The following is a 16213-nucleotide window of genomic DNA, read 5'->3' as shown; positions in this document are numbered from 1 at the left end:
GCATGGTCTCTGTTAGTAATGCGAAGGTTTTGTCTGAATTTGTTCTGCTAGATGATCCGGAAGTCGCATACTCTACGCTCCTCTAGTCTTACCTAACTCTCAGGCTGGTTGGTACCTGCTTCATTTACTTGCACTGAAACGGTTCTTATTCTGAGGGCCACCCCCCCTTGTTTACCTGCTTATCATCTGTGGGAATACGAGCAGCAGTCTGTGTGGACTTGTACTCCAATCTTAATTTCTGGTGCCCCCCCCCCACAGTAGCACATGCAGGCAAATCCCTCAATCCCACTACATTGCAGTGTCTTTAGCTACAGAATAGAAATGAATAGTGTCTAATCCCAGGCTTGCCGTCCCGGTGAGATGGAGGACGTGTAGCACAGTGTGTGGCACATGGTCAGTGCTCAGTTGATGTTGGCTCTGCTTTTATTATGGGATGCCAGTGACACAGCATTTCCTGGATGAAGTCAGCTTCCTGCTAAGAATAAAAGCTGCATAGGGAGCTCTTAACCTTGAATGTTAATTACCTTAAAGTTTGTTGGCTGAAGGTCCCAGCTATAAAAACTGATCATTTTCCAAGAAACGTAGCACTTGCAGTTCATTTGTGCTTTTGAGTGCTCCTGGCTTCGGTCAGATCCTGATCTGTTGATTCGCTGTAACGGTCAGCTTAACATTTTGCTCTGGTTCACCTCGAAAATGAGTACACGGTGACCTTTACTTGAATGTTCCTGCTTCTGAGACAACAAGGCATCCTGTAATTTACCAGTCCACCGTTAGGACTAGATCCTAAAGCCCCTTCTGGAATTGGGCTGATAGGAGTCTCTGTGCTGGCTTTGGCTACAGTTGTCACTCACATGCTCTAGCAGGTCGAAGCTGTGTTTGTGATAATCAGTTCTGAACACGTCCACACCTCCCCCCAGCCCCCACCCCGACTCTCTGGCCTGACAGACTATACTGACAGTACTACCACTTTATTACCACCTTCCTTCCTACCTTTGGCTCCTCCTCCCTTAACTTGAAGGATCTGATACCTTTGACCAAACATACAGAACAGAGCCTGCTCTCTATAAGAGGAATTTACCATTACCAGCAAATACGACCTAGCATCCCTGAATTGTATTTGCTACAGTAAGTTCATATGGAAACTTAGTATTTTGATTTTCAGTTCTAATCAGGAAATGCGTATTAAATACCTGCGGTGTGTTGCATATTGGGCTGGTAGACTCTGCAGTGTCTGAGGCGTTCTGGGACCCACAGGACATAGAACTCAGTGGGTGGGGGGCGAGGCGGAGGGGTTGCCCAGGTAGAGGACACAGACTGTGGCCTCGCAGTGAAATCTGTTCACACCTGGCATGCGGAAGGGCAGGTTTCTCACTAATCTCTTCATGGACACATACCTACCTTCAAAGTGTAAATGGGATTCTAAAGAGAGAAGATCAGGGCGCCAGTGGGTGCTACTCACTCACTTTCCCTCAGCACAGAGGTAGAGGCCCCGCGGGGAGGGTCCAGTAACCCTCACCTGCCTTAATTAAGAACCCCATCATGATCACCCTGTATCCCTTTTTCCTACAAGAACAACAAAAATCAGGGCACCTGTGTGGTTCGGTCAGCTAAGAAGCGTCTGCCTTCAGCTTAGGTCATGATCTCAGGGTCCTGGGATAGAGCCTGACGTCCCTGGGACCCTGCTTCTTTCTCCCTCTCTACCATCCCCTTCCCCGCCCCGTTTGTGCTCTTGTGTGTGCGCGCTCACTCTCTCTTGTTGTTGTTGTTTTTCTTTTTTTAAAGATTTTATTTATTTATTTGACTGAGAGAGAGAGTCCAAACAGGGGGAGCAATAGAGGGAGAGGGAGAGACAGACTATCCGCTGAGCAGGGAGCCTGATGATGCACGGCTCGATCTCAGGAGCCCCGGGATCATGACCTGAGCTGAAGGCAGACGCTTCTTAGCTGACTGAACCACACAGGTGCCTTCTCTTCTTCTGTTGAATGAATAAATAAAATCCTTAAAAAGAACAGCAGAAGTCATTACATGACCATGAGCTTCCCACCTCCACTACATATGGTGGCACATTCTGTATGAGATTTTGATACTCTTTCTAGAAAAATCAAATGGCTCTAGTTATTAGAAGACCTTTAAAAAAAAAAAAGACTACTTTTAAGGGGCCCCTGGGTGACTCAGTCCATTGAGCGTCTGACTCTTGGTTTTGACTTCGATCATGATCTCAGAGTCGTGAGATTTAGGTTGTTTACAGTGTCCCTCCCATATCTTTATTTGAAAAAATTTTAGACCTTAGGAAAAGTTGTAAGAATAAGAAAATCAACACCCACGTCTGGCACCTAAGTCCAGCAGTTTGCCATATGTGCTTTTTCTCTCTCCCCTCCCCATCCATCCCTCTTCCTGTCTCCTTTCCTCCCCCTTTCTCTACATACGCTTTTCTGGCTGAACCACTGGAGAGTAAGCTGTAGGTGTCACCACGACGCCTAGATAGTAAGTATGCGTATCCTAAGCCTAAGAGTATTCTGCTGATGGCTGCTTATCACCATGATACGCTTACCACACTTGGGGAATTTCTCATTGATATCTGAATATTCAAATCTCCCCTCATGGCTTTTGCCTTCAGTATTGGACAGCTCAGGTCTAGAACATACTCCATAAAGGTACTGTGGCCAAGCAGGCTGCTGAGCTAGATGCAGCAGAGCCCAGGAGACGCTTCTGCCCCAGGAAGGTCCCACAGATAGAGGTGGGGGTGACAGGTACGGCTGGCTGGCTGAAAACCACAGAATGCCCCAGAAGTCTGCAAACCGTTACCCTGCACCCTGGCCATAGGAACATGAGTAGGCAGGCAGTTATCTGTAGGTCAAGTAAAGGGCAAAAGGAGGCTCTTCTCTACTGACACTAAGTGAACTACTCAAGGAGGATTAGGGATCCTGCTGCGGTGTTGGGACCCCACCAAAAAGCCCTAAGTAACCAGATATTTGGGGTCCTCACTTAGTTGGTCTTTGAAGGCTGCTTCACTGAAGTGTTACTGAACAAGTGTAGACCACCAGATGTCTGAGGGAATCCCATGGTGAGGAAGAGAGACTAGCTGTGTGACTTACTGAGCCTGAGTCGTAAAAGGCCATGCAGAGTCACCTTGTTTACCGAACCCTGGCAAGAGTCCGGCTAACCCAAGGTGCCCATGCTGTGCGGAAGCCCATGGAGAGTCCACCAGTGAGTGCTCTGGTAGGTGAGCCTGGCTGGCAGATAATTGGCCCGAGGTTCAGGCTTGTGAATGAGAAGCCTTCTGAAGCTTCCAGTTCCGGACTGTCTAGTCACTGCCCACCCCCCTCCAGGCCTAGCCTTAGTCCCCCTCCAGGCCTAGCCTTAGTGTTTTCCAGGTGAGGTCCCAGACAAGCCATCCTTCCTGTGTCCTGTCTGAATTTCTAACCCACAGTGTCGGTTATGTTAACAAAATAGACATTGGACTGAAAGAAGTAGTGTGATGTCTGGATGTTGTTGGGGCATTGAATTTGATAGGGGATGAAGTGTGTGTGAAATCTGTGGTCTTTGGCTCTTTGGTTCTGAAGTTTCTGGCTCACCGTTAGAAATAATAACCAAAACAGTCTGGCCTAGAGTGGAGGCAGCCTCAAGTTTGGTAGAAGCCCAAGTTACCTCTGTTGATCTCTATTTATATTCAGGAATAAGTTTTTCCTAATAAAGGAAAACTGAAACTTCTCAAGCAGTGAAGTAGTATTTCTAGACACAGAGTAAACATTTTTAAAGTATGCAAAGCTCTTCTTTTGAAAGACAATTCAATTAATCTTTGCTTAGCCCTGGTTAAGTCCAAAAATTAATTACCTAGGATCCTAAAATTCAGTGTTTTCAAAAGATCGCAATCTTATAAAAGATGTAACTGGAGAAAAGCCAGAGTTGTCCCTAAAGTATTTTCTCACTTATATTTTACCCGTTTTAACATGGTTAATAGTCAAAATACATTGCAGATGCAAATATTTAGTTGGCAGTATTTAGGGGAAAAAACCCAGCATAACTAGAATGAGCTGATCATTCTGTTGGTCTCTGAGGTCTTGCTGTAAGTTTTTTTTCCTTACTTGCTCTCCTTTTTCACTCCCTGGTTCCCTTATTGCCTCTTCCAAACCATTCTCCACCAAGTGTTAAAACTGAAAAACGTGGACAGAGAGAGCCTTTGAGTCATCCAGACAGGGGACTCTCCATTTTGGGGGGCATGTACTCAACCCTCTGCTTTAATTTTAAAATACATTATCAGGTCATTTGATCAACTGCAGAAATATTCTGCATCCTATAAAGGAATCAGAAAGAGGATTAAAAATATACCAGACATACAGGCCACTAGGGAAACCAGGTATAAGGAGTCAGTCTAAACTCTTGCTCTCAGAAGGCTGGTCAGACGTTCCTTTCTGACCATAACTGTCACTGAGACGGCTCCCTGCACTTGCTTGAAAGTCGTTTGTGTTTCTCTGTCTACTCATCCTATGTCTGGGTGAGTGGAAAGTCATTTGGAACTTCTCTACTCAAAGCAGATCATACCTTTTGCAAATGTAGTAATTGTCTCCAGCTTCTCAGTGAAAGGGCAAAGTATGAGAAACAGAGGACAGAATGGGGCGCCTGGGTGGCACAGTCAGTTGAGGGTCTGACTCTTGGTTTCGGCTCAGGTCATGATCCCAGGGTTCTAGAATCGAGCCTTGTGTCTGACTCTGTGCCGGGCATGGAGTCAGCTTCAGAGTTTCAGTACCTCTCGCTCTGCCCCCACTGAGATAAATAAATACATCTTAAAAAAGAAAAGAAAAGAAAAGAAAAACAGAGAACAGAAGAGAATTGAAGGGTCATCAAATGAGCATGAAAACCTGAAGAAATCCGAGCGAATGTCGTTAAACCAGTGACTTCTTTGCATTCACCAAGTCAGAATGTTCCCTGCCCTTCACCCCCTCTTTCATCATCCTCTGAGCTGATGCTGGGGAAAAATGTAACTGGTAAAACTGAATAAGGTGAAGCATACAGAGAAATGCAGAATAAAAATAGAAAATTAAAATTGAGGAATGTAGAGAAGCCAAGTCAGTGGGGAAAAAATGAAGCTGAATAACTGGAAAGAATCACTGGAAAATACTCAGTCTGCCAGAAGACTTATAAAACCTGAAGCCTTTTAGAGGACGTTCAATTGAAACCAAAAGGCTTTTTTTTTTTTAAGTTGAGTAAACAAAACCCCAAAAAAGATTGTTGGAACCCTTTCATTTAAACTGAGTATCCAGCATTAGTACATAGGATAAAATACTTCAATTTCCATGAAAACCACAGAAAGGTTAAAAAAAATTGGATCTTTCATATTTATTTTTAGGTTCACTAATTAACTCAAAAAGGCTTACCCCCTTGTTTAAACTGAGGTGTAATTAAGGTATCTGAGTACAACGAATTCAGCTCTAAGCTAAGTGAGAACGTAGGAGGCAAAACCTGAGATTTTTCAGATACTCTTTTTAAAAAAAACTTCTGGAAGCGTTCTCTATCTTCCCAGTAAATCGCTGAGAAACTACCATAGGTCGGGTACTCTCACCGGTGCCATGAGGGATCCAGAGACAAAACAAGGTTCTTTGTCAGCTCGTTCCTAACAAGCCGATAATCCGAGATGGCCAGCATCAATGCCTCCTGGTATTTGGTGAGCTTAGACCATCCCTAGTCGTTGAATTTTCTAGTTAGTGGAGAGGTGACCAATGTATGCATCGAGGCCTTTTATTTTAAAAATAAATAAAAGTGGATGATAGGGACACAACGTACTTTAATCCTTTTTAATCCCTTTTTAATTATGTGGAATCCTCAAAGGAGCAGAGGCAACTGCACTCGACCAGAATGTACCAGAGCTCTGGGGCCCAGCAAGCGTCAGGTTCTTGGATCTGGTGCCCCACGGCCTCCGGCTGTTCTGCTTTATCATCGTTTGAGATCATTAGTGCTGCCTCTTTAATGAGCTCCCTTTTCTAAATTTTAAGAAGTTGTCAGTGTTAACTCTGAAGTGCTTTCTAAGCCTTACCACGCCTCCGCGAGGTAGGCACCCGTCCTGCAGAGGGTTATACCGCAGCTTACAAGTGTAAGGACACTTGCTGTGTCCATGATGCTTGGGAGGTTCAAGTCCGGATTCTAAACCCAAGTCTAACTCTGGCACGTGATCTTGGCCTAGTAATATTGGTCTGGAGGTCTTCCATCTTTTATCTGAATTCTGAAGTTCACGAAGCTCTAAAACTTGCAGTGGTTTTTTTTCATACCTTTGGTGGCAAAATATGACCCGAACTTACTTCAGGCCGTGGTCTCTTTTCTGCTCGCTATAAATGTTCCCAGATTTCAGCACTGCTCTGTCATGTCTGTGTAATAGACAGTAGATGTACGTACTTATTTTACCTTCCAAAAGTTGGAAATCCTTGACATTCTGAAACCCGCGAACCCCGTGCATTTCTACCATGGACATGCCCTGATGGCCCCGTGCCACCTGCCAGCCAGCTCCTACTTCTTCTCGTCCTCCCCTTCCCCCGGACACCGGGCTTCCAGTTTGCTGCTCCTAATACCCTGCGGATATGGTAGTTGAAATGTGTAAACTTTAATGTCTGAAAAACTCAGTTTTTTTCAACTCCTGAGTTTGTACCGCTACTCGCGGTTCCAGTCCAGCCCCCACGGGCCCCTTCCTTTCTTCCCGCATCCCGCACTTCCTTCTCCTGCAAGGAGAACCGGGACACTTCTATGCTTGGAAAGCAAGGGGCCCTTTCTATTTAACCAGGATGCGAAGCGTTTGTCCCGGTATGTGAACAGTTAGATGTACATTTTACTGTAGATAATAACAGGTCCTTCGTTTTGTGCTACGATTCACTGCGGTTTAAGTGTCAGCACTTTCAGTGCACTTAAGATGATACGTCTCTGGGAATCATACAGAACGTTTTAGGAATAATACATATTATCTAAAGCAAAGTAGCCAGAGTCCTTTTAAATGTTAATCATCTGAAGCCAAATAAATGTGTTCAGAATAGATGATGGAAGGTCATTGCTGGGATATCATACCCCTTCCTCCTCATTCAGGGGAAAAGTAGAGAACAGAATCTTTGATGAGTTAAAGACTCCCTGAAGGCCTTAAGTATATTCATCTAGAATGAGGGAAGTAACGGCTAGATTGTTGAAGACTGATCTTTTATCCTAGCCTTTTCTTTTTTTTTAGGATTTTATTTATCTGTTTGACAGAGAGATATCACAAGTAGGCAGAGCAGCAGGCAGACAGAGGGGGAAGCAGGCTCCCTGCTGAGCAGAGAGCCTGAAGTGGGGCTCGATCCCAGGACTCCAAGATCATGACCTGAGCCAAAGGCAGATGCTTAACCCACTGAGCCACCCAGGCGCCCCTCTAGCTTTTTTTTTTTTTTTTTAATGGAGGGTCAGGAGTCAGTGGGGGAAAGAAAGGTTCTACAGATGACTTTCACGAGTGGGTTCTTTTATTTCTATTCTTATTCAGTGGGGGAGAGGAAAGGAATAAACCAGAACTTGGCTGCAAGTGTTGGCAAATTAGATTTACTTCTGGATCTCTGGTTTGCGGCCTATATCACATTTGGAAGACTGAGGAGAGGTTGGAAGGAGAAAGTGTTCCCTGCGCCTTGCTTGTTTGTCTCGGGGCCTGGCCCCAAGGTTGCCCGTCTCCAAACAGCCTCCTGGCAGCACAGAGCATCAGGAAGGCCTGTGGAGTGTGAGGGAGTTGGGGTAGACCCATAGGTGACACAGAGGACGGAAGAAGGGCAGATGTTTATTGACTGCCTGCTTCGTCCAGGCTCCGTACATGTTATCCCACTTAGTTTTTACAAAAACTGAAATTTCATCCCCTTTCTTTAGGTTAAGGCAGCTGCAATTTAGAGCAATTAAGCTTACCAAAGGTTTCTTACCCCCAGATTGGAGGAGTTGGGGCTGAAGCACATTTCTGTCCCCAAAGCCCATGTCTTTCCTCTCATGTCGCCCATCCCCCAGCCATGATCAGGTTTACAGCAGGACTCTGAGGTCATGCTACTCTGGTCAAAGCAGCTGGGAAGGGGCTCGGGTTTCCTCCTTCAGGTGGCTATGTCCCTTTTCTCTCCCTCTGTCCTACTTACAGAAGTTTTAGACACAACCAGCTCAGGGCAACCAGTCAACTCCGTGACCTCTGTCTTTAGGGTCAACACTGGGTCTTACCTTTTTGGACATGCCAGAGTAGATCACTCGGCTTCTGAGTGCACCTGTAAATGGGTTTCTCTGGCACATCTTGAGTCCATCAGAGCAGGTCTGTGGCTGCTTCCCAGAGTGACAAAAGCTCTGATTCCTGGAGAAACACATTTGAAGAACGCCTTAGGAAACAGTTGATGCACAGGAGGTGAATATATGTGGAATGAATGGGTCTGTTGCCTTCTGGAAACCCCTGTGAACAGGAGTAGGTTTGCATGTTCTCCTACTTTTGTACTTGGCAGTTTTCCCACAGTGTTTATTTGAAAACAAATTCAGATTATATTCCAGGTCATTTTTTTTTAATATAATTTTTTATTTTTTATAAACATATGTTTTTATCTCCAGGGGTACAGGTCTGTGAATCACCAGGTTTGCACACTTCACAGCACTCACCAAAGCACATACCCTCCCCAATGTCCATAATCCCACCCTCTTCTCCCAAACCCCCTCCCCCCAGCAACCCTCAGTTTGTTTTGTGAGATTAAGAGTCACTTATGGTTTGTCTCCCTCCCAATCCCATCTTCCAGGTCATTTTTATATCACCACCGGCAACACTAGAAATATATTTGTTAAGAAAAAAAAAAACCTGCTTTCAAGGTTGCCTCTTAGAAAAAAAAATGTTCTTTTTTCTATTCTAATTATTTTCTTAAACTTACAATTTCAGAGGATAAAAATTTACCTAGAGACTGCAGCATTGTTCCTTTTTATTCCCTCCTAACCGTAAACTATGCTATCATGAGAGCACTTTATTATTACATCTGTTAGATTATAAAATCATGGAACATTTATTGTCTCTTAATAGGGAGAGATAATGCTTGTGAGAAAACTTCATATATGTTTCTACGGAAGGAGCTTCCTGTAAGACTGGCCAACACGATGAGAGAAGTTAATCTTCTGCCGGATAACTTGCTTAACCGCCCTTCGGTGGGGTTGGTTCAGAGTTGGTAAGTAAATAATGTGGCTTTACATGGGTCTTCCCATAATGCTCTGAGCACCTGGTATGGAGCCCATTTTCCCTAAAAGTACGTGAACCGCATGGTGGGGATGAGTCATTTGGGATAGCTACAATTTTCCAAGCAATTGAAAGCTTTTTTTTTTTTTTAAACTGACAATTTCAAATTGTCTTAATGAAAAGACTTCTAAACTGTGTGAGACAGCTTTCTTGACTTTGCAGATTTTATTTATTTTTCTGGTTATAAATGTGATTGCTCACTGAAACAAAAATTAGAAAGTAGAGAAAAATGTAAAGGAATAGGAACACAGTGCCCCACACAAACCGGTCTGCAGTCCGTTGGATAAGGGGATGTTGCTACTTTTGATCAAGTCTCAGCCTTGCTCCTTCTGTTTTCCTGTTGAAGGAGTTTCTTGGCGGCCATATTTCTGTTAGAGAAGATTATGTCATTTAAAGGGGAACCTCCGATTGTAAAAATACCAGTGCCTAATGTGCTTCATTTGCCTTAATGAAAAATTAAAAAAAAAAATCTCAACAGACAATGACATAAAGTTCGATCACATACAGCTCTGATGCTGCAAGTGTGTTATTTCATTGAGGAAGTTGAATTTGTAACCAGACTACCCCCTAGGTAAGTAGGGTGAGGTTGGTGAGCATATACTCGAGAGACACTTGCTTGTCTCCCGTGTATTCTAGAAGCAAGCAGAAGTCATGGCAGAGAAAGCTGGAGGAGTTTGAGAGACCAGATGCAAACAGCACTCCCAAGCCAGTGCAGAGAGGAAGTGCTGTGGGCATGCAGCGGAGCGGGGAGAAAGGGCCCCCGCGGCTTTGGGCTTTGTGCTGCCCCTGGCTGCGTGGATGGAGTGGGTAGGAACAGGGAGAACATTTTAGGGGAAGGGAACGAATGATGTGGACAGATTGAAGGAGAATGGAGCTTTAATTAGTTGGCTTTTTAAAGGGTTAATGGCAGCTGGGCTGTCCAAAGGGAATGGACATTGAACAGTTATTCCCCAGTAATAGTAATTGAATCCGTGCTTAGGGAGAAGCATGAATTGTCTGAGAAACAGCAGATGGGCTGGCCTGAGCGATCAGGCGCCCAGTCCCAGTCCCAGATAAGCCGCAACTCCTCCCTGTGGCAGGCTTAGGGGCCCGGGGGTCCAGGGGAGGGAGGTCAGAGAGCGGCTGCCCCCCTGCCCCGGGTGGAGGGGTTGGGACTTCGGTACTCCGCTGTCACCATCCCTTGCTGTCCACCCCCATGCATACTTTGTTCCAGCAGGAGCAGCAAGTGCTTGTTTACGTGAGATTTCTTTATTGCTTCAAGAGCATCATCAGAAATTTTCCAACAGAAAGTGTATACACACTATTGGGGTCATTGTGGTGGGGATTGGAGGTCAACTAGCTGACCTGGTGGCAGTGACTGACAGTCCCACGTCTGTTGCTTACGTAAAAGTTACTTTGAAGCTTCGAAATGAATTTGCTGGCAAAACATAGACTCAGGTGATGGGGTCAACTTTTTTTTGTCACACATTTCTCATCCGTAGCCTACTTAAACATATGCCTGTCACTTCTTCCTTTTTTTTTTAATTCAATTTTGAAATAGTTTCCTATATAGCAGAAAGATGTGTGAGACTAGTAGCGAGAATTGCCATATGCCTTCACTCAAATTCACTACCTGTTAACAGTCAGCTAACATTTGTCCTGTTGTTCTCATTCATATTCTCTCTCTGTGTGTGTGTGTGTGTGTGTGTGTGTGTATGCTTAGGGTATATCAAACATGTGGTACTCACATACATATATGATACACATTTTTTTTCCTAAACCATTTGGGTTAATGGTGGACATGCCCCTGTACCCCTAATGACTTTGGTATGTATCTCCTTAATACAGCTCTTAGAAAATCACAGTATGGGGATGCCTGGGTGGCTCAGTGGGTTAAGCCGCTGCCTTCGGCTCAGGTCATGATCTCAGGGTCCTGGGATCGAGTCCCGCATCGGGCTCTCTGCTCAGCAGGGAGCCTGCTTCCCTCTCTCTCTCTCTCTGCCTGCCTCTCTGTCTACTTGTGATCTCTGTCTGTCAAATAAACAAATAAAATCTTTAAAAAGAAAAAAGAAAAACACAGTATGATTATCAAATTTGGAAATTTAACATTTAGCCAGTAATATTTTCTAATGTGGGAGAACTTTTTCTCATTTCATTAATTGTCCTAATAGTGATCTTTTTAAAAAAGATTTTATTTATTTGACAGACAGAGATCACAAGTAGGCAGAGAGGCAGGCAGAGAGAGAGGAAGGGAAGCAGGCTCCCCACTGAGCAGAGAGCCCGATGTGGGGCTCAATCCCAGGACCCCGAGATCATGACCTGAGCTGAAGGCAGAGGCTTTAACCCACTGAGCCACCCAGGTGCCCCAGTGCTCTTTTTTTTTTTTTTAGAAGATTTTATTTATTTATTTGAGAGAGAGAATGAGGTGGGGCGGTGGGGAGAGAGAGAGGCAGACTCGCTGCTGAGTGGGGAGCTGGATGTGGGGCTTGATCCCAGTACCCTGGGATCGTGACCTGAGCCAAAGGCAGTTGCTTAACCTGCTGAGCCACCCAGGCACCCCAGTAGTGCTCTTTTTTTTCCCCCAGCAACCCCTGCCTCCCCAATGTAGGAATCCAGTTAGGGTCACACATTATACTTCGCTGTCATTTCCTTTTCCTCTTAAAAGTAACTCTTAGGGGCACCTGGGTGGCTCAGTGGGTTAAGCAGCTGCCTTCGGCTCAGGTCATGATCTCGGGGTCCTGGGATCAAGTCGCGCATTGGGCTCTCTGCTCAGCGGGGAGCCTGCTCCCCCCCCCCCGCCTACTTGTGATTTCTCTCTGTCAAATAAATAAATAAAATCTTAAAAAGTGACTCTTACTCGTAACAGGCCGGGAAGCCCACCTCAGCTAGAGTATGTTCTCCTTGCTCACTTGACTTTCAGGCTGGGAAGCTGGGCAGCATCCTTGGCTCCTCTCCACTCATGACTTAGGTCTTTAAGTGAACTACCCTTTTGGAAAGGAGGGGTCACCTTCCCGGCATTCTGCTGGTATGTGACAGGATAGAGGGCCTTGTTGCCTCTGGTTGACTTTGCCCTCTGTGGGAGGTCTGACCTGATGATTTCAGCAGTACCCAATCCACAGCCTGATTTGCCCGGAGGCTTTTAAACAGTATACCCAGAGATGAACATACTTTATTGTCACGCATCGTTACAAAGTTCAGGTGAGGCTGACGACTAAAACATCATTCCTGCTTATGCATTTATATGCTTCACAGTCTTTTTTTGTTACTGGAGTACCCTCCTCTTCCCTCCAAAGCCTGGCTAGTAGGATTAGTCATAATTAATTGTTAGAAATAATTCTGTTAAGGACTAATTCTTTCCGGGCATGTTCAGATCCAAAGCAGAGAAGACGCACCCCTGAGTAACGGGTATCTCTGAGTCCCCTCCAGACCCGGCAGGTTCTGTCTGCGTGGAGCTGCGTCAGTAGTGTGCCTCTCTGGATCCCATTTTTCTGTGTTCTCCAGAGAGTTATTTTGGACGCATTATTTCCTATACAGGCTCTGATTGATATGTAGCTATTTTTAATCTAGAAGCAGTTTCTGAGAACCTGAGAGGCATTCCTTCTCCTCCTTTGCAGTGTTGATAAGATTAGTTTAACTTTGGGAAGGAATGTTTATTTCTAGTTTCTGAGTTCGTAGTGTGCACGTTAGTGTCACACACATGTTCCTTACAATTCATATGCTTGTCTTGGCTAATCCAATTATGGATTTGGTGTACGGGCTAGAATATGTTCGTGAGTAGCAGAGAATCCAACGAAACCATATATTGGCTCGTTTTGCCATAGGATGAACTTTTCGTGTTGGTTCGATTTAGAGATTCATGAGATTATGGAGACCCTGCTTTCCATGGTGTCGGCTTTATTTTCAGGCTGTGTTTGCTCCCGGCGGCAGAATGGCTGCAACATTTCCAGGGCTTACAAAGTCCACGTAGCCCACTGTGCAAGAAGCAGAGCAAGTTAATTTCTCTTCCAAAGACCTCCACCAAGGCTTCCCTCTTATTTTACTGACTTGAATTGGGGCGGTGTGCCCATTCCTGAGTCAGTCTCTTTGTTCAGGGGAATGCAATGCAATGTCATGCCAGGCCTAGGCCTCGACTGTTGGGCTAGTTAGTAGTCAGTGACAAGAAAAATACCATTACCTGGAGCAAAGTCAGGCCACCCAGGAGCTTTGCATGGCGTCTGCTTCCCCTGCAGCCCTTGGGCTACAGTGTGGGGGTTGGCGGGGGGAGGTTAGGTGAATACCTGAGTGAAGTTTTAGGCTACTCTTAGGAAGAAGGAAAGGAGGAACGGAAGCTGGGTAGGCAATTAACAGAGTAACTCCTCTTTTTTTAGGTATATGCAGAGCTTTCTGGAACTTTTGGAATATGAGAATAAGAGCCCTGAAGATCCACAGGTCTTGGATAAGTAAGTATAGTCCCAAACTTACCTGACAGTAGAAACATCCGGGCTAAAAAATGTGTTGGTAAATGGAACTCATGTCATTAAGAACCAAGAAGTGTAATTTGGATGAAAGAATTACGTTTGTTAATGGGTAACAACTCAGTATCACATTTCTAAATAATTTGAGGTAATTTAACATAGCACAAAAGGAATAATGACCCTTCAAATTATGTTTCATGATCTAGGTCTTTTCTATTTTCCCTCCTGGTGAACTGGTGCCGGCCACTCACCATAAATATTGCGGTGAGTGTACCACCTAGTGGTTGTTTTAAGAATGCAGTGGCCTCTGGATAGACCTGATTTATCTACTTAATCCTTTACGGTTTTTTGTTCAATTTTTTAAAACTTTTCAAGGCAGTGTAACAGTTGAGCTCAGAAAACCTGTAATGCTTTTGTTTTGGAGGAGCATACAAGAGTGGGCTTTTAATATAACAGCCTGAGTTCTCTGCTGCTGTTCGGCACGAAGACTGCTAACTTCTCATGCTGATGGAAAATGGTGCTGTTTTTCCATCTTCATTTAACTGGAAAACACTCACCCTAGCTCCGAGTATGTGTGTGCGCGTGTGTGCGTGCTTTTTCTTTTTTAACCCCAAGAGAAATTAAGTGTCCCCTTCATATTACTCTCCTCCCATTTCTCATACACACGGGGGACTGCCTATGGCAGGCCTGTTGTGCTGAAGAGCTTTCTTTCTACAGAGAAGCCTGGTCCACGTAATTGTGACCCCAAACGCCTTACACACAGACATTCCAGAAAAAGAACAAAGAAACACTGTGTTACAGAAGCAACCGTAAAACTCGAGGCATTCAACCCAACCCTTTCCGGTCACAGATAAGGAAACTGAGGTCAAAGAAGGGGGATGACTTGTCTGAAGTTGTAACATTCACTGGTAGCAGAGGGGATCTGTAAATCCTTGGTCCGTTGTCTTTGGGCATCGTTCTACACAATGTACCACCTGCCAGAACTGACTGTGTGAGCCTCGAGAAGCTCGCTCCAGCTTAGTTGTAAATTAAAATAGAAGGTTGTATACACCTGTCGTCTTTGCTAGGTGTTTTGGAAATGGATTTGTGACTTGTGGAAGGGAGGCATTGCAGTAGAGCCCCAGATGCAGTGTTCTCCTTGCTATAGGCCATTGCTCTCGCTTAGCATATCGAAATTGAAGGACTCGAATCGGGAAGCTTTGTTTTCTCAAAAGTCATTAGATAGTAACAGTTTGTTTTGCTGACATCCTAGAAATTAGGACTGACTTCTCTAGCTTCAAATTTTAGGTTATAGATTTGTGGAAGTAAATAATATTAAATTGCTACCGTATGTTTCCCAGAATCCCATCTCAGTTTCTGGAACAGGTTATTGGTCAGATGCAATTTATGGACGGGAGCCCACTTTGGAAACTGCCAAGTGCTGGATCCAGTGCATATGAGATCATAATGATAATTGCTCCCCCTCAGTGAGTTTTGGTGACTTGCCCAGGTTCACACAGATAGTTGGTATAGTATAGCTGGGGTTTCAGAAGCCCACTGCCCCTGGCGAAGGAAGGAAAGGAAGGTGAGCTAATCGCCTTATTCATAGTAGTAGCTCTTTCCAGTCCGGGAGAGGCTGTGCAGGAGTTCTGGCCAGGGAGATCATTTAAGTGAGAAAGCAGCTTAGAGAACAGGCTTGTTTGTCTTGATGATAAAATTAAGAAGACCCCAGAAGACTGGGGAAGCATTCTGAGAATTGAGCCCTGGAGGCAAGTCTCCTTGCTTCTGATAAGTTGAGGTGCTTCTCTACTGTAATGAAATCTTTCATTTTAGTGATAGTGGATTTATAAGTACATTAGAAAGAACATTATGTAGAGGACAGATTGTCCATTATCAAATTTCTCGTCAATAATTATGACCTTCCAGTTTCGGAGTTGATTTATTCAATTCTGCTGTCTTTATGTGTGTGTCAGGACATTGTCATCACCAAGAAACATTAAGACTGTTCAGATAAGTGAAAAGAAAGTCACTCCAAATTTCCATTACCAGGGGACAACTACTGTTAACATTTTCCTTCCATTCCATACTTTTTCCTAGGCATCCATATTTTTTTGTGCACAATATGTTTTACAAAAATAACTGTGGACATTATAGATCTCTATACCATTACTAATGGTTTCCAAATGGTCCATCTACAGGTAAGTCATGTGATTTGATCTCCTGTCATTGAGTTGTAGAATGGTTTGTATTTTTCTTGCTACTCTAAACAGGGCTCTTAAGAACAGCTCCTTCTTGTTATTTTCTTAGGATCAATTCCTGGGAGTGGAATGAGACTCTGTGGTCTTTTGATACATGTTGCTAAATTGCCCCTAGAAATGGATCAGTCCTGCTTCCACACTCTAGAGGACACTGGTTTTTCTTTGCCAGTGTGATGAGTGGAGAATGGTACTGCGTTGTTTTACTTTTCTGTTACTATTTTTGAAGGATAAGTTATTGGTATTTGCGTTGCCTCTCTGGTAAATTTCCTATTCGTGCCAAATCCTTTGCCTCATTTTCTGTCAGGGTG

At 44.5% G+C, this 16213-nt stretch overlaps 1 protein-coding gene across 1 annotated transcript in view; it reads left to right on the top strand.

Annotated features, from left to right (window-relative positions):
• Positions 1-16213, top strand: part of PDK3 (pyruvate dehydrogenase kinase 3) — a 79735-nt gene that overhangs the window by 14038 nt on the left and 49484 nt on the right. Inside the window, exons 2-3 of the mRNA XM_082716488.1 lie at positions 9026-9167; positions 13582-13653. Of these exons, the coding sequence (XP_082572614.1) occupies positions 9026-9167; positions 13582-13653 (214 nt within the window). The remainder of the gene's footprint in view (positions 1-9025; positions 9168-13581; positions 13654-16213) is intronic.

The sequence above is a fragment of the Mustela nivalis genome (assembly GCF_964662115.1).
Source record: "Mustela nivalis genome assembly, chromosome: X".
NCBI classification, from domain to species: Eukaryota; Metazoa; Chordata; class Mammalia; order Carnivora; family Mustelidae; genus Mustela; species Mustela nivalis.
The sequence above is the reverse complement of the archived record's forward strand: the minus strand, read 5'-3'. Positions and strand labels throughout refer to the sequence as shown.